This window comes from Ciona intestinalis, chromosome 1 (genome assembly GCF_000224145.3).
Source record: "Ciona intestinalis chromosome 1, KH, whole genome shotgun sequence".
Taxonomy (NCBI): Eukaryota; Metazoa; Chordata; class Ascidiacea; order Phlebobranchia; family Cionidae; genus Ciona; species Ciona intestinalis.
The window spans coordinates 7,160,644-7,182,702 of record NC_020166.2 but is presented as its reverse complement, the minus strand read 5'-3'; the positions used below and the strand labels follow the sequence as shown (position 1 = coordinate 7,182,702).

Below are 22,059 nucleotides of genomic sequence, written 5' to 3'. Positions count from 1 at the left end.
AATGAGTTTACTATTCTGTATATCTTTTTGCCCTACCATTCCATTTAAATTTGTTTAGATAGTTGAAACATGAATATGATTGTTAAGTTCTGCAAGCATATAAAACCTTCGTGTTTGTAATATTTGACTTCTTATTTCCCAGAAATTGCACGAATCTCATCATGACGTCACACGAGTGCAGCGGAGAGACCTTGCCAACTGAGAGAAAGTAAGAAAAAGGCAAATTTATTTTGTTTAGGGTCCTTCACTTGACGAACTCAACAGTTGCGTGTGTGCGAGTACGTTGGATAGAGTTGGCACTACTTTAATCTTGGGTGGGGAAATAGTAAGTGTAATGTTAATTTAGCTGTGCACAGTTGGTATTGTGGAAATTAACTCAATGGAAATACTAAACGTTAGACCACCAACTGCGTTAAAATGCAGAACAGCAAGTCAGTCATTTTAGTTTTTTCGAATCGCGTTCGTAAAGCAAACAAGTGTACAACAATATAGCAAAACGAATCGTGATGGTTTTAAATCGTGGTAATAAAGAAATAAAACATATTAAGCTTTTATGAGCCAGGACCTAAACGTAATTCGGACATAGTAACGGGAACCCAAAACCGTTGTTAACGTACAAAAACAAGTATGTTTTAACAGGAACCTAGGACTTGTCATTAATAATTCTTGACCAAATTCGACATAAACACTACACATCAAAATGGTAAGTATGATTTACAGTTGTATTTTATTGCAAATACTAACTTTAGGTTGTGAAATAATACTGGTTTATTTTACAGAGCAATTTCTCCGACGAACAACTTTCAGGTAAATAAGCAAAACCTTTAATTTGTTGTAGTGTCTAGAATTTTACAGAATTTTGCGCGTTTAGGTAAAAATGGCTATGGGCACCATTGTAGGGGACTAGAATGTTGTAGGTAATAGGAATTTCGTTCGGTCTGTGCTTTCTCAAACACAACAGCTGAAGTCACTAATCGTAGCTGTATCTCGTCTATCTTCCGTTTATCAGCGTTACGTCATACCGGCCGAGTGCCGCCCTGCGTGTGTGTGCGTACGCGTGCACTCCTTATTTGGTTTCGCTGTCGGTAGTTCGCGAAAAGCAAGCACGCCGCTGATTGGTCAATACCCGTCAGCTGCGCTCGTCGGCGCGGCTTTGAGCTTGTAGTGTTAATTGCTCGACCGCTTTAAAGTAAAACAAAATAATAAAGCAAACCCTCAAATTAGAACTAAACACTTAATCCAAACTTAGAAGTCTGGCGTGTGTCGCTATTAATGTTTACTCCTAAATTGCTTGACTTCATAGTGCGCATAATCAACACACAAACAGTTAATGGTTTCTATTCACATCCGGTTGCTTTTGTTTACATGGTCCTTTGTAGATTGCTGTTTTGTAATTGCTTATATCAGTAATTGGTACTGGACACTGGTACACACATGGCTAGCAATCAGTAAAGACAAAGTCATTAAAATGAACCAAAAGTACAAGAGCATAACCACCTACAAATAACTAATAAAGACATTTCTAGCTAGCAGTGATTTCCTAATCGTAAAAGGGGACTATGCCGAACACTCCTGTTTATTTAACATTAACATTGTAGAATTCAAAGAAGCTTTCGAGCTTTTCGATCGGGGTCAGGATAAAATCCCATACAGCCTCGTTGGTAGTCTTATTCGTGCCCTTGGTGATGACCCCACCAATGCCGACGTTAACAAAGTCCTTGGAAACCCTAAGAAAGAGGGTAATCCTCACCCCATCTTGTGAAATAACTACACACGCATTATTTGATGTAGTATGCTATCACAAGACAGAAGCATGGTGTATTTATTATGTATAGCTCGTATCAGCGTTGTGAAATACCATACTTAACCCAACTTTTATATCCACCACTTTTATTTCACTTCTCTTTGCTTTTCATACCCAAAACACTTCACTCTGAAACTTTGTTTCACCTCTCATACCATACCCAACCCCCCCTGCTTGCCCACCACACCTCAGAATACAGAGATTGCTTTTCACTTTTCGACAAGACCGGCGAAGACAAAATCGCTTATTTCGAAGTGGGTGATTGCTTCAGAGCTTTTGGTCAAAATCCAACCAATGCTGAAGTAACCAAGGTTTTAAACAATCCCACACCAGAAGGTATTTTGCTGGTGGATTAAGTCCAACTTTGAAACTATAGTATTAGATGGCAGATGCATGTTAGCATTCACATTTTGCATTGTAATAAATTTTGTGAGCAGTTTTCCCATTCGCCATAAGTTTATCTGCATGTTGTGTTAATTGTAACATTCAACTCCACAAATGTTTAATGTAAATTCAAAAAAAAAAAATGTATATATACATCACTATTCTGAATTTACTTTATCCTTCTAAGCTATTTTTTATAATGAAAAAGGCGACTTGGTATATGTGTTCCTCAATACAATAATCCAAGAACCATTCACCTTTATAATATGTTATACTAATACCTAAATTCCATTTAGAACTCAACAGCAAGACCGTTACCTTCGAAGAATTCCTTCCCATGCTTGCCCAAATCAAGAGACAAGCTGTACCGAGCAACATTGAAGATTTCATTGAAGGTCTTAGAGTTTTTGACAAAGAAAACAACGGAACTGTAATGGGAGCTGAACTTAGACACGTGCTTGCCTCTCTTGGTAAGTTGTCATGATTTGCTCTACATGCTTAAGCTAGGGTTTATGAAACCGTGTGTAAAGAAATAAGTCTTTTATGAAACTAACACTAATTAATGATCAAATTTCAATTTACTTTGTGTCAAATATTTATAAAAAATATTATTGTTTTATTTGGCTTAGGCCATGGTTTTCTGTCAGGTTAAAAAGGAAACAGTTATACATTTAGTAGTAATAATAGGTAACCACTAAACACTTAGTTACATGGTTTTGATAAGAGACCTCCTTGACATACTACCAAGTACATTAACTAGCATAAGTTGTTTTTCAGTTACACCTGATAAAATATGATACCTCCACTCCTCCAGCTCCAACCTCATTTTTTACCATGAAAGTTTTTGTTAAGAGTATAATGACTAGTTTAGTCTGATTCATTCTTTTTTTAAACTAGGTGAGAAAATGAATGAAGAGGAAATTGAACAACTTATGGTTGGTCAGGAAGATACTAACGGCTGTGTCAATTATGAAGGTAAAAATATTAACACTCTTTCAGTTTGATATGCAGTACTAACTTGTATGTTGTAATGCATCATATGATAAATGTAATATTAGCGAGGCTGTGTATTTAAAAACCATTTAAATATATAATAGACTGTTAGTTTTCAACACAATAGACTGCACAGACCACAACACGTTTACCCTGTCTTTTTTCCCCCGACCAATTCTTAATACACCTAGGACCCAGCACACTAGTGTTCCGAGTAATCACGTAAATTAGTACATTTACTAAACAGTAAACCTACATCTTCTGTACTTAACTACTTTCCCACATATTTCTCTATCCAATATTACTTTCAAACTTCCTTTCTTATCTTCTATGCACAGCATTCTCCAAATACCTGATTGAGGGTTAACTCTGTTACTTCCTGGTAATATTCCACTTTCCTTTTACTGCACATTCATCACATGCATCACTGTGTATGCAGCAAGACTCATGTCACCTATGTTATAAATTCCATTCATATATACATGTTAGCAAACAATCTTAGCCAACAATTTATATATGTTTTGATCTGTAAATAGTTTATACTTAAGTTTGAACACTACCTTTTCCTTGTTATTTTTTAATAAAATAAAAGGCCAAAATTGACCTATAAACCTTTTTTCCCTGACTATCAATGGAGTAAATTTCATTAATATTTTTATACGTTGTATGTATAAACATGAATACTTCAAAGAATACTGGTTCGGGCATTTATTTATTACTACTCAATTGACCATCAATGGGTTGAGTTTTATCACAGTTTTCATACGCACCAAACACACCATATCACTTAACAATCACTGTTGTTGGTGTTGATGTTTAGCTTACTAACATCACTTCATTCATATGTAGCTCTGGTCAAAATGGTAGCCAGCGGATAAGAATTAAAGAAGCTTCACCTTTTATAGTATGTTATAGGTGACCTGCATGTAGTAGTTGTCGAATGGAAACTTGTAATTATTGTTTGGACCAATGTTTTGTACCAACTGTTCCAGTTTAGTCTTAGCTAACATTTCTGAATTCTTTTTGATGCAATTCCGGTTTCATCTAACACACAATTGAATTTTGTTTTAGTATGACTGCATGTGTTTGAATATAAACAACTTTAACTAACCCTCTTTTATTAAATAAAAGAGAATTATTTTCTCTGGATGGTCAAATTTATTCTGCATTTCATTTCAACAGATAAAATGTGAAAACTTCACAATAATTTCATTTGTAATTAACAATTTTACAAATAATTCAATTTAGATGTATGTTTAATTGATAAAAATAGTAGAATAAATTCCACTCAAAAAAATGTCATTGCCACGCCATATAGTTTTTTGCAATCATGTATGTGCTACTTACATAACCCATAACTACTTACATAATCTACAGGCATTGCCTTAAGCCCAAGTTTCAAATTAGACTGTCTGTTAAACAACATATACATTAGTACAATAATAATTAAAGCCACTTAATATTGTTTTTGTTTCCACAGCTTTTATTAGTCTCATTCTAAGTGGCTAAAGAACTGGAAATGACTGGCAATTTGACAAAGACACCATCCCTATTCATTTAGAAGTACTTACCAATTATCTATATAGAGAATGTAAAGAAATATTTGTAACTGCGGTTTTGCAACTGTCTGATCATCAGCCTATAGTATTACAGCTAATTTTTTCGCATGAAGTGTAAATAAAGTTTCGTAATCAGACCGGTGTTTTGATTAGTCAGAAAGTAGCAAAGTCGTTACACCATTATACATACCTATTGAACCCTGGACAACAATTTGCGCAAATGTGATTTGCTTGCCAATACTAATTAATAACTCGTATGGAGAAAGAACTGATTAATTGCACCAATCGTTATGTGTATACCTGATTTTCAATCGTAATCCTCTTGTCGGCAAATAAAACTTTAATAAAAACAATTGTTTTGTTTTGTCACAAATCACTAATATTTCGAACCATGTGAGGTATATAGTTATGACAGAACATGTTCTCATCCTCTTTTCTCGTCTCATTTGGCAATATATAGTAGAGTAGGGAAAGATGGGACACATTTAGCGCACAGTATCCAAATATCCTGGTCGTGTTCTGAACAATTAACAACAGTTTATGAAAGTCATGAGGAATTAGTTTTATAATTCTTTGAATGTTCTTTTTTCCAGGGTTAAAAAGTGTCCCATCTTACCCCACCCTGAATGAATGAATGAATACACAGAATATTTACAGAATTAAGTAACCGTAGCCCGCGAATACAAAAGAGCGTTGTTATTGCTTAAAATACACCCCGTAGTACTGTATAACCAATGAGCGTTCATTGGGTTATAGTTATACCGTCGAATTTTCTACAGAAATGTGCACACGCTGACGACAGTAAATTCACTTACATTAAGCTTCAAGGTTTAAATAGTGTACGCTTCGATAATGAGCCGAGAGCTTTGACCACCCTACTATACGTCGCAACCATTAAATCCTGATATACCATGTTCAGCTCATGTTAACAAACAAAGAGCGATGCGAATAGTAGTTCCCTCACCCTCAACTTAAAAATAATAAAAATAACAAAGTTCGGTATACGTAATCGTTAATGTGTGTCTGCCAAATTGGGATAGATTGTATTTGTATAGCAGTTTATGATTTGATGAGTTTGAGAAACGCAGAGACAGTTATAAACGTCATGTCGTGATTCGTCAACCCTATGATGATTTATGTAGCAATGAAATGTATGTTAATGACGAATGCAAATTGTGTCAATTCCATTACTCGTACTTCGCTCAGGAGTATAAAACAATAAAAAGAAAAAGCGCTTTGTGAAAACTGTTCATTGACCATTATATAGAGATTAAACGAACAGTTATAACTGTATTTTATTGTACACGCATATATATATATATACTGCTATAGCCTCGAGCTCAGCAACGTACTTACATCAGAGCAGCCTATTAAACCTAGCGTATACAGCGATACGTACTATTGACCATAAGCGATAGTTCCCCAGATAGTGACGTGTGTTCGTTGCCTGTAAATGGTTCTTGCATGAACCGCCCCTATTTATTACGTCACAATCCCCAGTAGAGATAATCTATTTCTGCCTGACATATGTCATCTGACAGGCAGCTGTGTTCATTAAGGCTATGCATGCTAAACTAAGTCGAGTTGGGGCTGTGATATTACGTAAAGATAATTAGCCATCTATACTTTACCCAACCATAAGCGGCATAATCTAAGCTGGCAAACAAAATCATGCTTATAAAAGGCTATTACAAAATCAACGAAATTCTACGTTTCGATATAGTTTGATGATACTTGGTTCATTTTAAATTGAAAATAATAACCCGAGACGAAGCTGAGTAGCTGACGGAAGTGACACATCAAGCTTTTATAGTATGTATAGTAGAGTGGGGGAAGATAGGACACCTTTAGCACATAATATCCAAGTATTCTGATCGTGTTTTGAACAGTCATGAACGGTCTATGGGAGTCGTGAGGATACGGTTTTATACCTCTCTGAATCTTCTTTGTTTACTACTAAATGGGACGAGAAAATAAAATAAAAAGGTATCCCATCTCACCCCACCCTACTATATGTTTGATAGTTAGAAAAGTGACCAGGGTTTTTCAAGTTTAAACTCCAAAACGGCGTTCTAATTAATAAGGGCGAGGCCCCGCAGTGTGGCAAGTCATGGGTCCTAAGATTTAGGCCAGGATTGGCCCATATAACGACGTTACTAAGTAATGTGGAATGGACGGCAAATGAACATCTGTTGCCATCCTAATGCTTGTACACCACCTAACGGCAACGCAAACTAATATACCACGGCCATTGCACGTTTGAAAATGGTCACAAGTTACCGCAAATAACATTAGACACAGATTTATGCATCTGGATATATTTACAATGTTTAGTAATGCGCACAACAGAACAATCCAAATTAAAATGGCTACAAAAGTGCTTTACAAAATTATCATATAAATACTTGTCAATTTGGCTCATATTTAATTATGTATGACACAAAGATGTTTTGCATTTTGAGAAACATCATATTTCAAGTCTTTTTAACAGACATTTATAAAGTTAATAATGATGCTGTTTTTTTAGGGAAATAAAAAAATGGGGCTTCAATATGTGTTGATTGGTGTGATGGCTATTTTGATTAGCATTAAACAAACAGTGTTACAATTTCAAATTAAACTCCAACCCCAAATTTAAAATATTTAACCCAAAAAATTTAACAGTGGGCTTAACTTTGACACTGCATGGAAGAGCATTATAAAGTACATACAACAATATACAGATAAGGGCTAATATATACACACATCACCTACATAGATACATTGCTACACAAAAAAAACAAAAACATACTGATACATTAATAATACTTCAGTATATTATGATTGGGGAACAGAATATTTGATTTTGTAAAGGAGCAAGCAGAAGCTATTTTGAAGTAATAGAGCCAATATTACAAAGAATTTGCATTTTATGAAGGTGGGATTTTTAGTTACAACTAAAACGTTGTGTGGGTGTATTAAATGTATGCGGAACTAGCGTTTGATTGAAACACTCTATAATGCAGTAGCTTAAGTTAAAGGGTAATTTGTATCAAATTTTGTATATTTGCAAATCAAAATCACCATGTTATGGTATTTTATAGAAACAAACCAATTCATGTTGTGGTGTTTAAGGCACACACATCTGGACCAACAAGAATGTGGCTTAATAAATTAATTCAAAGTTTAAGTACTGACAGCTTCAGCATAATTTCCTGGGAAAAGCCCGGTGACCCCATCAAGAACCCCTTCATACCAACCATCGTCATTCTTACGAACAACGTAAACTACTTGATCTTCCTTTAAGTTTAATTCATCAGAATTTTCAGCTGAATAGTCATATATAACCACAACTGAAAAAAAACAGAGAAAGAATGTTATCAGAATGTGTGTTTATATTTTTATATATTGAATGCATGTGAAGTGCGCAAATCAGTTAGAACCAAGCATGAAATATCACCTTCTATGTTATGTATAATGCACATACATCCATTCACATCCATAATTTATCTAGTTTGCAATTTTAAGCAATGGCCTATAAAAATGGTTTCTGTTTCAAAAACCCATACCCTATATATGTCTGGCACTGTAGCAAAGTGGTTAGTACACCCGCCTCTAATCCAGAGGTAATGAGTTCAAGGCTTGTGGCTGGTAACATTGAGGTCGTATGTGTTACACTTATCACAAAAAAGTAAAACTTTTTACCTTTTTCAAGGTAACTTTTGGGTGCCCAGCTTGGCTCTGTTGAGTAATCTCCTGGTGAACTATCATAACTTGATGGAGTTCCCATGGAGGGTGGAGGTGGTGGCAATACATCTCCTCCAGCCATTGGTGGTACACCACCTTTGCATAAAATGGTGTTAAAACTTTCAGAAAAATATTTCATACAGAAAAATATAATGTCTAAATATATAAATTTTGTTTTTGATGGAAATAAATAATGCAAACTGTGACAGGTCTGGTTTTTACCTGGTTTTTATAACTATATAAATTAGTAGTGGAGATATATAATTGTACAGGAAATAAAATTGTATCCTACCTGTACATTGTGTGGCGCAAGCATTGTGTATTTTTATACACTAAGATGTAAAAATAATAATAACAAACAAAACACGTTGGTAATAAATGACACCTCGAACAAAAAACACCACATACATTTACAACATTTAACATTCCAACGAAAACTAAACAAATACAAAAAATTGAAAAAATATTTATTGTCCTAAAACTTTGTTTTGTGGAATTGACATAACAAATACTCCACCTATTTTAGCAGGGAAGCCAGTGGTGGGTAAACTGGGGACTCTCCCCACAACCCCCATGTACGGGGGCCTTGAACTCATAAAATCATCTGGGGGAGGGGGTGGTAAGTCCATAACTGTCGGGGTAAAAAGCGTTCAATGTTGTTGAATATTGGAAAATTGATTTTTTTTTCGGGCAAGACAAACAACCATGCGAGACAATCCATCATATCCATGCAACATGAAATGAAAGACAAACAAGATGCGTTTATTAATAATATTAAGCTCTTCATGGATTCATCACCACCTGATAAATCAAAGTTAATTTGTAAAACCAGGTTTTGGTTATCCGATAATTTATTAAACAAACATTTGAACTTTTAATCATTTTTCTTCTCAGCAAGCATCATTTTTATCCAACACAAGTTACACAACCACCACATAAATTAAAAAGTTAGAAAACCTACAACATTTACGTGCAAACATGTACATAAAAATCTTATAAAACCTGATGTAGTAGCGTAATTCTCTGCCGACCCTCCAACTACTGGAGCTCTAAAATAAGGAAAAAATTATGTATGGTTGTTTTCCTTATGTAAGTTGTTAGTTCTAACAATAGGAAAACAGTTTAAACGAATGAGATTTATTGTTTCCTATTTTGTACCGTGATCATTAAATTAGTATTTTTCAAATTATTTCAGTAGGGTGACTGTCACTGTCACTGCCACTGAGCAATTACCAGCTATAAAACACCAGCCTTTCAAAAAGAAAGTTATCTGTTCGTCAAAACAACATAGATGTTAAGTTAACTTTAACAACTTGAAAAATGATAGCAATAAACTCTTGATGATTTCCTGTTTTGATCCATGACAAGTAAGAACTGACTATAAAACTACATAATAATACAAAAACAAAATACAACTTTTAAAACGACCATGTAAATAAAGAGGTTGATCCTTGTTTTATATTTACAGAATTAGAATGAAGACTATCGATATCACATACCATAAAAAGGGTGTAATATCATTCTTACAGTTGCAGATATTTGGATAAAAGACTGAATTGAAATCACATTCGTTAATAATCACATATTGCATAAGAAAAATAGGGGGATATCATTCTCATAGTTAAAGATTTTGAAAAAAATACTAAGTAAACATTAGTACTAAGACAACATTAGCCAAAAAAATACTAATATTTTAAGTTAACATTAACTTGTTACCCACCTCCCGTTATATCCAATGTTTGGGGTGCTATAACCCCCGCTGGACTCTGGGGATGTTGTTGCCGATGGTAACAACACTGGGGGTGGTGGGGGAACTCCCTGGGGTGACATAGCCCCAAATGGTGGGGGAGGGGGCATCGAAGAATTCATGGGGGGAGGTGGTGGGGGGATGGATGATGTCATGGCTGGAACAAGTTTAAAAATAGGTTTCGAAAATTAGTTCAGTGAATTTTAAACCGAATTTTCATTTCAAAAAAAGTACAGTAAATTGCATACTGAAGGGAAATATTGCATTTATTCAAATTACTATACTTTACTAATGCAAGATATTTTTACCTCTATACCTTTTATGTTTGCGTGAAGCATGGGATTTAATAATTTTTATCGAATTTCGGAAAAAAACAAAGTAAAATATTGTATTCTTTCTAATTGGTAAATTTCCTACATGAAAGATATTCTAGGAGTAATGGGCCAAGCGAAACCTGGCCTAAATCCTACAAACCATGTCGCGCATTGCTGTGAGACCTCACCCACATAGAATGTTAGATATTCTGGTTCAGTTGGTTTTTACGACTGAGTAAACAGCCATATCGAGGGTACTGTTTGTTAAAGTTAACACCAACGTGAAAAAACACAGTGTGTACCTGGCGGGGGTGGTGGTGGGGGGGCTGAGATATTGTTGCTGGCAGGTGGGGTTGGTGCTTGTGGTGGCGGTGGTGGCATGCTTGACACTGGTGTGCTACCTAGTTTTGTTACCATGGTAACTAGTTAGTGGGTGACTCAGTATAGGAATTTATACTTGGTGCCGCTTATTGTCAAAACAGTATTGTGCAGCTGAGGTATGGACCATGTATGTTTGAAGGTAATTCGCAAACTTGGTGTAGGCATTGTAGTAAAATGCGTATTTATGTTTGGAATTATTAGTTTAATTTCAAAGACTGATCTGTCTAGAAAACTTCATAATGGCTCCAACACCTTTATAATTGACCCTTTGGTATTTCAACATTCCAAAGAGGGGTTTAGTTGGTAAAATATGTTCTTTATATATGTTTTATGTATGTTAGTGGTTATTGTAGCTGTACACAGCAATACATACGATAATGGCCAGACTTTTAACAGTGGTAGTAGGGCCATTTAACAGTTCAGAAGATTTGCTGCTGCTGACCTGTAAGTATTGTTAATTGGAAAACCAAACCAAACCCCATGCAGTGATAAGTAAAATGGATCATGAGTCCCAAACATGCAATGAAAAAAGTTGGAGAGAAAGTTTTTTGGGCAAAAATTATAGGTCCAAAAACAATATACAAGGTGTAAATCCATTTTTGCACAAAAACAAAATGCAGCATTTTAAGCAAAAAATAAATGAATATGCAGGCAACCCTGGATAACCAGTAGTTCTGTATGTACCCGGTAAATATCCAGTGCTGGAACTCCTGCTGCCAGAGCCTGAACTGCTGTTTGAGTGGGTTCGGTTTCTGTACATTGATGGCAATCGGCGGGCTAACGATATCCAGGATACAAGGAATCATAGGTTAAGCATGCATGTAGCTATGTTAGGTGACATGCTTACGGATTAATCGCAAATTTTTAAAGAGATTGCTTCATGTGAGATTATATTAAAAAAACATGGGATGCTTAATTTAGTAGTTTTCAACCATACACTAACAATATGGCCCATTATTTCAAGATAATAAATGAATGACCCTCTTATACAGAAATTGTAGTACAAAATGACTAACTCTGTAAATTGTTTTGGTTTTCATTGCCATTTATTATTGTCTCCAACAAAAAACATTTTTTATCAGGTTAAAAAATAAAAATCACTGACTTTATAACAAGCTTTGCAGAAATTAAACTTAAAATCGTTATTTTTTTATCTTTTTAGACAGAATTTTAACATAAAAATATAATTGTTCACCCACCAGATTTTGATAAATTTCTGATTTAGTTTAAAACCATGCATGGTTATTATTGTTTACCCAGAAATCAATTTGAACAAAGAAATATATTGACTTACTTTGACTATACTCTTGTGGTACGGTCGGTGCTTTAACAGGACGTAGAGTTCCATAACCACTGACATTGCTTTTCAAACTATCACGTTTGGAACCACTGTGAAAAAGTAAATAAAGAATTGATTTTAATCTTTGATGATATACAATGGAGATATTTTCTTTTTGAAGTAAGTTTAAGCAGGAAAATAAAGAGGTTGTTTAACATCCTACACAAGAGGAAGGACAGTTATAAACAAAATACGACGCTATAAAAAACATTACCTGTACACTATTGAAATAAACTGTTAAAATAATATATATATATATCATAAAACTGAATAAATAATTTCAGCAGTAAATAAAGAAAACGGTATCAATATATATACTTTTAAACAATTTTATATATATATGTAAAATTAAAGGAATTTAAAACCATTAAAACGTAGCCTATTAGAATAAAATGCCTTAAACTAAATGAATAAATTTCATGAATAAATCAAGAAAAGGTACTTTTTATACAATGTTATATAAATATATAAATATAATTAAAGAACTTTACAGTGTTGCATTTATATCTAAATCTTACCCTTCAGAAGGACTTTGAGTTTTCTTTGTGCTTACAGCAGATGGTCTTCTCATAGTCCCAGCATTTGGTTGTGAGTTCAGTTTAACTCCATGTCCAATGTCATCTAACTCAGTGTAATCAACTGGTTTTCTTACATATTTAACTGGTCTGGAATAAGTAGCTTAGGTTAGTAAAAAGATTTAGAAATAAAGACTAAAGGTTTCACCAGAGATTAGCATAAAAATTAAAATGAACTAAAGAACAAAACTAATAAAAGGTACCAATCGTTGTTCTTATAAGTGGTTTGGTAAAAATCTAAATCTTGTGAAGTAACATTTATAATTATTTAAACAGAAAATAGGATAAATTATTAAATTTCAAATTTGATTGTGTCAAAGATGTGATATAATATTCTCTAATATTATCTTTAACTTTATAAAGACAGCCAGCTTTGATTATGTTTTTAGCCTATATTCTACATACTTGTATTTACTTCTAAACATCTGCATACTACTAACCTGTCTTGAGTAGTTGGAGCCACAATTTGATGCGAGCGAGTAATGATTTTGTTCGTTGTTAGCAAACCTATTTCCCTGCGTGCCACTTTTTCTTTGTGGATGTCAACAGTCTGAAAAATTTGAACAGACATGCGATGGTAGTGGTACACATGTGAAATTTACATAAAATATATTTTTGTCCATAAGTTTATTTATACCTCTGATTGCTTTATTAAAAAAAAGGGACTTCACAGCAAAATGACAGTTGTTAAAATACGTTAAGGATAAAATTTACCGGAATATAATAATTAACAGTCATGTTTGTTTAACCCAATGCCATAAAAAACTATCTAGCATATAGATTATGTCTAGTTACACAAAACAGTTTACAAACACAGTGTATACCTGTGAAATGTTATTGATAGCAGAATCCATAGAGTTAAGTTGTGCTGCTTGAATATCAAGCATTTGTAGCATATTGCTGGCCAATGTATTAATTTGATAAGCCACCGACGCAAGAGATTGAGTTGTGTAGTTCTTTGTTTCCTCTAAAGCAGTTTTCTTGTTTGGGTCCTGTCAAAAAGCATACACAGAATATGTTAAAGTTAAGAGCATATTTACAAAAGTTGTTTTCCATACAGGTAAGCTTCTTTACAGCGAGAGACCTGTGATTTAGGACTAGTTGGCCGACTTGGCCCATTACTCATGCAAGCGGTTACAGTCTTACAGATATTATATGCTAAATAAAGATGATAGACTTACAAATAAGTAAACTATTTATTGCATTCCATTAAGCTAAATTTACACAAGTTTAATAGGCACTGGTGAAGAATCTTTTGGTACATAGCAGAGTAGGCTGGTGGAAAGTGTTAGTGGTTGGTGGTTAGGTGTTGATGGTTAGGGAGTTAGTGGTTAGCAAATAAGGTGGGGGGGGGAAGATTCTTCACTAGTACGGTTTAATAATTTATCGTCATTGGTTATAAAACATTTTACCTCAATATATCGTTGTTGGCAATATGTTGCCACTTTCTTCAAGTTATTATGACTATCGAGCAAAGCATTTCGACCAGCTGGAATCTCTTGTTCCAATAGCATTTGCAACTCCGCCATATTTACTTATTTAAACTTACAGATTTAACAACAAACTAAATTAAGAAGAAAACAGCCAATTGTATTACGTAAGCCAAAGCCACCATATCTTTAAACTAAACAGTTAAATCTAAACTAAAGAAAAACATGTTTCCATTAGAAAAACATGGAACATTTTGCGGATTCTATATAACATTTTTAAAGGAAAATTAAAAAGAAGATATTATTTCCGTTTCTAAAAATAGCCAACAACACTTCACATATTTACAACCAAAAACGAAACTACCTTGATTTCGCTAGGTGGTGCAATTAACCTATGCAAAGTTGCACTAAATTTGTGTAAATTAGGCATTAAAATAGTGCTGCAACTTATTTACACAACTTTATAAGTTTAAAACTGATTATATCAGTGAATGACGTATTATATAATAGATTTATTATGTAGTGACGTCATACATTTTGTAAACATTCTACAGCATTCTGCTTTACAATAATAACTGAAAAGTAAAAATTTGCGTATAGTAAGTTACATTACACAAAAAAAATCGCCATTCATTTATTAACAGTAAAGGTAACTTGTTAAGTAAGCAACGCCCCCCAATAAGTTAGACATGTATGATCACGCATGGCTGAGCGGCGTGGTCATCGAGGCGTGCTAATATAAACAAGTGAACTCGCTGCGTTGGTCATAACAGACGAATTTTCAGCGGTGTCGAGGTGTTATTTTTTGGATCGCTCGTGGAAGTGTCCATTTTCCCAGAGCCGTAGATACTGAAATAATTTTTCACTTAAGCAATGGCCACCGATGTTATGAGAATGGATCCGGCAGCAACCGATGCCGATTGCGAGACATCGGGAACTGAAACGCATTTCGCCGGGAATCATCGCCCCGTTTCCAGCGACCCGGCTACTGATATTGCCGATGTTGGTAATGCGAAGAAAAATCATCACCATAGACGGAAGCCATCTAAGAAACGACGGAAATGGAAACCATATTCTAAGATGACATGGGAAGTAAGAAATAAATGATATTTAGCTTAAATAAAATACATCATGTACTTTAAATGCAATTTTGCATGCAATACTTAGTTCTGTAAACTGTGGAAACAAGTGAACTGATTTCTTGATTTCAACTTAAATTACCCAAGTTAATGAAATTGTAAGACTTACCTCCAACAATGAAACATTATTAATATTTGTTCGAAGAAAAGAATTTACGGCATAGTAAACAAACAACCCGTCTGCAAAACATGGCATTTCTCTTTGTGCATACAAAGCACATGTGCAGAATATAAATTCGCATTATAACGATATTTGTGTTTTATAACGATTTTGCCTGCTATAAAGTTAATTGCAGTGCTTGAATCAATTTGTGGTATACATAGAAAATTCTTGTTAAATTTTAATGGAAAAAAATATATATATTATAATATTTATATATATTATATACAAATTTTTTTTTAGTTGAACAAAAAGAATGTAAATCACTTACTCTGTAGTAGTTTGATATAAGACAGAGATGTCAGAAAATCTGCTGAAACGATTAAGTGATACCTTACCTTTCAATTTTCACCTGACTTGATCTTGTAGTTGCTGACCCAACAGTTACTTTTTATAATAGCTATTAAGATTTGTTGTTTCAGCATGTTTATTTTTTTGTGCTGAATAGATAAAAAGTCTGCTATTTTAATGTTTATAAATAAATATGGTAATTTAAACATAGTAGCTTCTAAAATATGGATGGGACAAACCTAAGGGAAAATAATTACATTAACCTTATTTTCCTATGGAAAATTTTGACGAGTACATAATATAAGAAAAACTATGCAGTTTTTCTTTGAAAGTTTTCTTTAGATTGAATTTACAATTACAAAAAGAATATCTAAACATTTTTTGTATGAATTCTCAGGAAAAACGTGAAGCAGAAGAGAGAGAACAAGTAAGAGCTGATCGCATGAGAGGAGAAATGATTAAACGAGGCAATATATTGTTTTATTATATATTTTTTTCTTGTAATATGTTTCATAACAGGCCCTTCATTATAAATACAATAAGAATATTATGGGCTCTATTTACTCTAACAACAAGTTAAAACATTTTTATAGAAAAAAGTACTAATCTTTTAGAAAAAATCTTTTTTGGATAAAGGATATTTTAGTTTTTCACTCTAAAAAAGTTGCAGGAAAATAAGAATTGTGTACACAGGGCGTCCAGTGGCTCCGTATAATACAACTCAGTTTATAATGGCTGAACATGACAATTATGAAGCAGACGATGATTATTATGGTCAGTATAATTATTTTCAATTTTTGTTTTGTTTGTTTACATATATAAATTTTTGTTTTTTACTTTTATTGGAAATTGTTTTGTTTTTTTAGGTACTTAGGAATTGTGGTTTTATTTAAAAAATATTTTGGCCGAATAAAAAAATTTATACGTCATAAGAGTCTAAAATTACATCTAGAATACACTTTTATGTTGAATTTAAAATGAATTCAATCAATTATTAAAATTAGGTTATTTAACTATTAATATTATATAAAACACATTTTATTTATCAATAAGTGTGTTATATACATCACAGACAATTACAATAACCGGAATCAAAATGTGGATTCATCTGAAAATGCAGGTAAAAATACAATAAAAGTATTTAGCATGAGTTATTTTTATTTGTTTATTTTTGATCAGTTTTAACTAATAATATATTTGCTTAACTTTTTACAATATACATTTGGACAACTTAGCTGTTCTTGTAAGTTGTAAGATCTTAATTTAAAGACGAAAATTAATAAAATAATGAAATGTAACCTTCAAGCTGGTGTTATAATATGAACAGGTGTATCTTACTATCCATGTGCAAGTATTGACATTTCAGTTCATAAAAATGCAATTTTTCTCCATACGCATAACACCTCCCACAAGTATTGCCATCATACTGGTTACTACAACTATAACTATCTCTGTTTATTTTAATCATACTACCTTTTTTTGTTTGTTTATTAAAAAATTCTCAATTTAAAAAAATTTCAAGGAAATTTGAAAAGTTTTATCTATAAATTAAGTTGAAAGATATTTTAAGGCCTGTTTTTTCTAAGTATAATATTTAGGAAACAATATTTTGTTTTTATGTTGTTTGTAAGCATATTAGCATATGTGCGGTATTAAATTATTTCTTGCGAATTATTTGCATACAAGCTGTGTATAACGTGATACCTACGATTTTGTTTTTCCACTCCCAAGACATTTATTTCAGCTACTGTTTGCATGAACATTGCTGTGGTTAACTTGTAGTTTGTGTAGCTGTATAATTAGAGTACCAGGTACTGGGTTGAAGTCCCAGCCTTGTCAGTCACCTGAAAGTCAATGCTCCAACACAATGACTCCTTACAGTTTATTAACAACTAATAAAACCACAATGTATGGTTTGTAGCAAGACATTATTTTTGAATCAAGACATTATTTCGAATCACCCATTTTTAACCTTATGTATTCTTCTTTTGCCCTTTAAAATACCAAGCATAATAAGTATATACAAGTTATGCCATTACATGGTACTTCATTAATGACCAAGATTAAAAAATGATACTTCTTTGACGAATATCAGGTTAAAACCCACTGACTTCAATTTGTCCACCTAAACTTAAGTTTCTTGACAATAATTAGTAATTTCCATTTTTTCCACAGATGGTGGAGTATCCTCTACATCAGGAGCTCATTCAATGGTGAATCACGTTGGCTCACCTGCAGTGGAAACAGATTATACAGACTCACCACACATGGCGCCAGAGTTCATATCTCAGGTATTCATGTTGTACAGTATTATTTTAAGCAAGTTTTTTTTGCTTAGTCCAGCCGGATTAGTATAGCTTTTTGCCTTCTTTATTGCTATAATTAGCCTTGGCCTCATACAATAGAAGTTTTAAACTTGGTACTAAATTAATATTAAAAAAAAAACAAAAAAAAACACAGTTTATTGTTTAAAAAAATGCAAATTTTGTGATTTTGCCAGGATTTTTCTGAAACCTTTGAATTTGGTAATAAAATAATAATTTATTAAAAGATACAAAAAATACTTTTTTTTTAAATAATTTTTTTTCGATTTTCACCAGGATTTTTCGGAAACATATGAAAGAGTGCAAGAAGAAAACTTATCCATCATGTCAAGAAATGATTTGGTTCAAGAGCATATTAATTTGGAACGCAATCTCAGTTACTTACAGGTTACAATCAAATGTTGAATGTTCTTTTACGGACTAAACTATGTCAACTTCATACACATTATTGCCATTTTTATTTTGGGTGTATTATTTAGTGATGTTTTATCGGCATGTTTTGTTTTAAACAGTATTTTTTATACCTTTTCCATTTACCAAACAAAAGTACCTGAAATTCTAATCTCGAATTTATTCACTGTATTGTTGGATTCTGGTAAAACTCAAAAATTACTTTCGTATTACGCCTTTTGTAACTGTAAGGTTAGTTCGAGCATTTAAAACAGCTGCTGTTACTTGATGCTTAGCTTCAATATTTCAAACCGGATATGATCTTGAAATTGTTTCAGGAAAGCCTTAGTACCCTGGGTTGTTAGGGCATGTCTTAAATAATAAAGGAACAAATTGTTCATTATACAGAAAGACTAACTGTATAGTTTTCTCATACTCATAAAATTAGGAATTTGCCAGAAAAATTGTGAAGAATTCTGCTCTCCTGTTTTTGGTGACCAAAACAAATTTTCCAGAAATCTAACTTTACGATCGTCACCATTTGTCATCGCGAACATTTTACTACCAGGAGTAAAAGCCTAAGAGGCTTTCGAATCATTGTGAATTTAAAATTATTCTTGTAGGGATTTTATAATTGTCTCTTTATGATGCAGGATAGACTGGCTGAGGAGAAAACTATCACAAACTCATATTCAATAAAAATGCAGACTGTACAAGAACAACTGGAAGCTTTACAACAAGAGAATGAACGGTTTGTGTTGTTTTTAAATACCGGTTCATTTCATTATTTGTGCAGTTAACAATAGTTTAATCGACAAAATACGATCTCATTAACAACAAATAGCTGCAAGAATACTACCAGAAACACTTTAAAAACTAACTTTTCCTACTAATCAATTCAAAAAAATTTGAATGCTTGAACTTGACTAACCTATCATAAACATCTCATTATATGTTTTTTTTATTATATACTATTTCTATCCAGTGATCAACATCCTTTTATAATATTTCTATTCTGTCCCGAACATTTTATATTATTTTCATGTAACAGATTGGTTAAAGAAAATGTAAGGTTACGTTTTGGTGACGAGGGAGTTGACACGTTACGCACGAGCGATTATGAATATGAAGCTCCGAACAGCGACCAATCAGATGATGAAAGGTGGCAGAAGATTTTTGGTTAATCTAATGAAATTTATTTTTTATTTTTTAGAAAAAATGGTATATTGTAGTCATTACTTATAGAGTGACAGTGCATGGCCAGACGAATTTTTAGGTTGGCCTCATACACCTTCTGCTCGCTATCCACTTATAACTTAAGCATCTTAAAAATGAAAACAACAAATGTTACTAAAAATTAAAAAAAAAAATTTTTTTAAATTTAAAAAATCCTTACAATTTTTTCTTGCAGCAAAATATCAATGTCAGTGAATGGTGGAATCCAACCACCCAACGGAGCTACAGAGCTTTTTTCATTGCCACCAAAAGAGGCAGCACAGAGTAGTGTGGAATCGATGGTTGTTTCATCACAATCACAGTTGTCACATGGTGCAAGAAACGAAGATTACGAGGCTGATGTCGCTTCATCTGAGGAGAAAGGTGAGATTGTTTGTGGTTGGAGTGGATTAGAGAGAACAGGGTGTGAGTTGTAAGTAGGGATGTGCCGAGGTTTTTGCAACTTTGGACAGGTGCAAGTTTTTGTCAAGCTTAGAAAGTCAAATTGTTGTAATTTTTGTGCATTTTTATCTTTTCTGTTCATGGTTGGTGTAGAAGTGAGAGAACGTCGTAAAAGAAGTCGGAACCAGAGAGAGAAAGATCGAGTGAGTAAAGAGAGAAGAATCAGTAAAGATGGGACGAGTGACGAAGAAGAGAAGATGAATCAAAAGATGTTGCGATCTTTCAACGATGTAGAAGGACACTCACCCAACGGAGAAGAAAACAATGATAAAACTGACGAGCGTTCGAAACGCAGTGAAAATAACGGCGTGAATTTCAAAGCGAAGAAATTAAGGAAATCAGACTCGTGTTTCATGGAAGTTGAGCAATGGGAGGAAAAGCGACCCTCGACGGCGAGCATGGAGTCTCTCACATCATGTTCCAACACAACAAATTAACTCCTTTTCATTTTTACGGCAAAATGTTTTCGCCTTTTTTTCTGCCAGCTCCACAGAGGTATCTACGCTTGTTTAAATGGAAAAGTCCATGTTAAGTGCAGAAGTTTCTTATTTTTATGTTTCATGCGCTGTACATACACTCCCACACACTTTTATACTGAGACAGCTGACACACATCAAGCAAAAATTTTTACAAACAGTACAATTAGTGGTCATCAAAACAGCGAATTTAACCATCATAAAACCATTTTAAATTGCTAAAAGTTTTACATGACGTTTTTGTCATAGTAACCATATATAGATCTGCAATTAAGCTGTTTTTCTCCAGTTTTATTTTCATTTTATTTTTTCACAGCCCTCCATAAGTCTTGTTCCGCTTATTTCAAAGACAGGGTTCCCTCTAAAGCGGATTTGGTTTTTGAAAAGTATTTGCTCTCGACCGCCCATTATTGTTTCGTGCTGCTACCAACGTATCATCACTTTCAAAATACATCGCGCAGGGTGATCTTTCTTGTTTCTTTTTTAGCTTGGGCACTGTGACTTTTCAGCGAATCCACTTTTCGTTGTTGGGGCGAACCCTGTGTTTTAACTGGAGCGCGATATGAATTACGCAGAAGTCAGTACACATGCTCCTAGAATTTTTTTCCCTATAACATCCTTCTCATAAAGAAAACCTTAATCATTTGCAGTATGGTCGAATTTGTTGCTATCGCTTTAAATGAATTAAGGTTAAAATGATGACATTTTTGGTGCTTAGCTGACGTTTTCACGCGCATGTAAATAAAAAGGAAAGAAAGAATGAGTTGTTTTAAAAAGGCTTAGAAATGCAAATTTTGGAGTCTTTAAGAAAGTGTTACCACTTGAAGACACACAAAACAACCTTTTGTTTCCACTCGTTTAAAATGACTTAATTTTTTTAGTCAAGGGCACTATAGCTATCCAACAGTCAAGTTTTATGTTCATTTTAGTGGTCAGAGTGCTCGCCTCAAGACCAGATGCTGTGGGTTGAAAGTCGACGCTAACACCATTGGTGGCAAATATGTCAAGATTGCCGATTGATTCAACACAGTGGTCCTTTATGATTCGTTAAAATTGTCAGTCATATATAAAAACGTTACATACTTTACTTGGAATTGGGCTAAATGTTCATGAAACACAACATTCGTGCTATAACAACTATGGTGTGTCAAGGATAAATAAGTTACATCCATTCTTTGTTCAAAATACTTTATTTGTCTTCTTGGTCCACCTTGTTCCTAACAATGCTTTGGATTTTAAAACTCAAATTTTAAAGTGAAGAGTTGATTTTCTTTACTAACACTAGAAGATAAGAGAGTCGGATCTGTATTCCTTTCATTTAAACAAAATCAGTAACGAAAAAACCTTTGT

General features: G+C 33.5%; 3 protein-coding genes across 14 annotated transcripts; 2 read left to right on the top strand and 1 right to left on the bottom strand.

The window, feature by feature from the left end:
* The first annotated feature begins 288 nt into the window (after window positions 1-288).
* Window positions 289-5,093, top strand: LOC100183406 (myosin light chain 3, skeletal muscle isoform). Of its 7 annotated transcripts, none has more exons than XM_004225507.4 (8): window positions 301-325; window positions 640-703; window positions 780-807; window positions 1,599-1,739; window positions 2,485-2,658; window positions 3,086-3,163; window positions 4,031-4,085; window positions 4,662-5,093. In XM_004225507.4, the coding sequence occupies exons 2-7, from the start codon at window positions 701-703 to the stop codon at window positions 4,057-4,059; spliced, it is 453 nt and encodes a 150-aa protein (XP_004225555.1). In that variant the 5' UTR covers window positions 301-325; window positions 640-700; the 3' UTR covers window positions 4,060-4,085; window positions 4,662-5,093. The 7 variants fall into 7 exon arrangements, with proteins under 7 accessions (XP_004225552.1, XP_004225555.1, XP_009862438.1 ...); XM_009864136.3 differs by lacking the exon at window positions 4,031-4,085 and adding an exon at window positions 3,520-3,563 and having other exon boundaries at window positions 302-325; XM_026835670.1 differs by lacking the exon at window positions 1,599-1,739 and adding an exon at window positions 1,997-2,140 and having other exon boundaries at window positions 305-325.
* A 1,949-nt stretch (window positions 5,094-7,042) lies between these two features.
* LOC100182650 (abl interactor 1-like) lies at window positions 7,043-14,430 on the bottom strand. Of its 5 annotated transcripts, none has more exons than XR_001974919.2 (12): window positions 14,235-14,430; window positions 13,647-13,814; window positions 13,263-13,372; window positions 12,766-12,912; window positions 12,203-12,297; window positions 11,593-11,685; window positions 10,830-10,928; window positions 10,187-10,370; window positions 9,469-9,515; window positions 8,984-9,267; window positions 8,425-8,562; window positions 7,043-8,072 (listed from the first exon to the last, which is right to left on the bottom strand). XR_001974919.2 is itself a non-coding variant. In XM_002122551.4 (12 exons), the coding sequence occupies exons 1-12, from the start codon at window positions 14,349-14,351 to the stop codon at window positions 7,906-7,908; spliced, it is 1,479 nt and encodes a 492-aa protein (XP_002122587.1). In that variant the 5' UTR covers window positions 14,352-14,425; the 3' UTR covers window positions 7,043-7,905. The 5 variants fall into 5 exon arrangements, 4 of the variants coding, with proteins under 4 accessions (XP_002122587.1, XP_018669246.1, XP_018669250.1 ...); XM_002122551.4 differs by having other exon boundaries at window positions 8,984-9,097; window positions 14,235-14,425; XM_018813701.2 differs by lacking the exon at window positions 11,593-11,685 and having other exon boundaries at window positions 8,984-9,097; window positions 14,235-14,426.
* Window positions 14,431-14,906: 476 nt separating this feature from the next.
* On the top strand, window positions 14,907-21,757 carry LOC100181056 (protein HEXIM). Of its 2 annotated transcripts, none has more exons than XM_002128911.5 (10): window positions 14,907-15,344; window positions 16,240-16,309; window positions 16,536-16,616; window positions 16,915-16,962; window positions 18,018-18,133; window positions 18,443-18,553; window positions 19,210-19,307; window positions 19,608-19,718; window positions 19,968-20,155; window positions 20,327-20,998. In XM_002128911.5, exons 1-10 carry the CDS (start codon window positions 15,126-15,128, stop codon window positions 20,668-20,670), a joined length of 1,386 nt encoding a protein of 461 aa, XP_002128947.1. In that variant the 5' UTR covers window positions 14,907-15,125; the 3' UTR covers window positions 20,671-20,998. The 2 variants fall into 2 exon arrangements, with proteins under 2 accessions (XP_002128947.1, XP_026690563.1); XM_026834762.1 differs by lacking the exon at window positions 20,327-20,998 and adding an exon at window positions 21,639-21,757 and having other exon boundaries at window positions 15,021-15,344.
* Window positions 21,758-22,059: the final 302 nt, after the last annotated feature.

What these genes read in the sequence shown, in the direction of transcription:
- LOC100183406 (XM_004225504.4), top strand. An exon ending in ACACGTGCTTGCCTCTCTTG is followed by an intron (nt 2,659 to 3,085) that starts GTAAGTTGTCAT and finishes TTTTTAAACTAG; the next exon opens with GTGAGAAAATGAATGAAGAG. An exon ending in CGGCTGTGTCAATTATGAAG is followed by an intron (nt 3,164 to 4,661) that starts GTAAAAATATTA and finishes TTGTTTCCACAG; the next exon opens with CTTTTATTAGTCTCATTCTA.
- LOC100182650 (XM_002122551.4), bottom strand. Translation starts at nt 14,351, where the DNA reads ATGGCGGAGTTGCAAATGCTATTGGAACAAGAGATTCCAGCTGGTCGA. An exon ending in CTATCAATAACATTTCACAG is followed by an intron (nt 13,373 to 13,646) that starts GTATACACTGTG and finishes CAAATTTTTCAG; the next exon opens with ACTGTTGACATCCACAAAGA. An exon ending in CAGCACTGGATATTTACCGG is followed by an intron (nt 10,929 to 11,592) that starts GTACATACAGAA and finishes TAACAAAACTAG; the next exon opens with GTAGCACACCAGTGTCAAGC.
- LOC100181056 (XM_002128911.5), top strand. Translation starts at nt 15,126, where the DNA reads ATGGCCACCGATGTTATGAGAATGGATCCGGCAGCAACCGATGCCGAT. An exon ending in ATTCTAAGATGACATGGGAA is followed by an intron (nt 15,345 to 16,239) that starts GTAAGAAATAAA and finishes ATGAATTCTCAG; the next exon opens with GAAAAACGTGAAGCAGAAGA. An exon ending in AGCAGACGATGATTATTATG is followed by an intron (nt 16,617 to 16,914) that starts GTCAGTATAATT and finishes TATACATCACAG; the next exon opens with ACAATTACAATAACCGGAAT.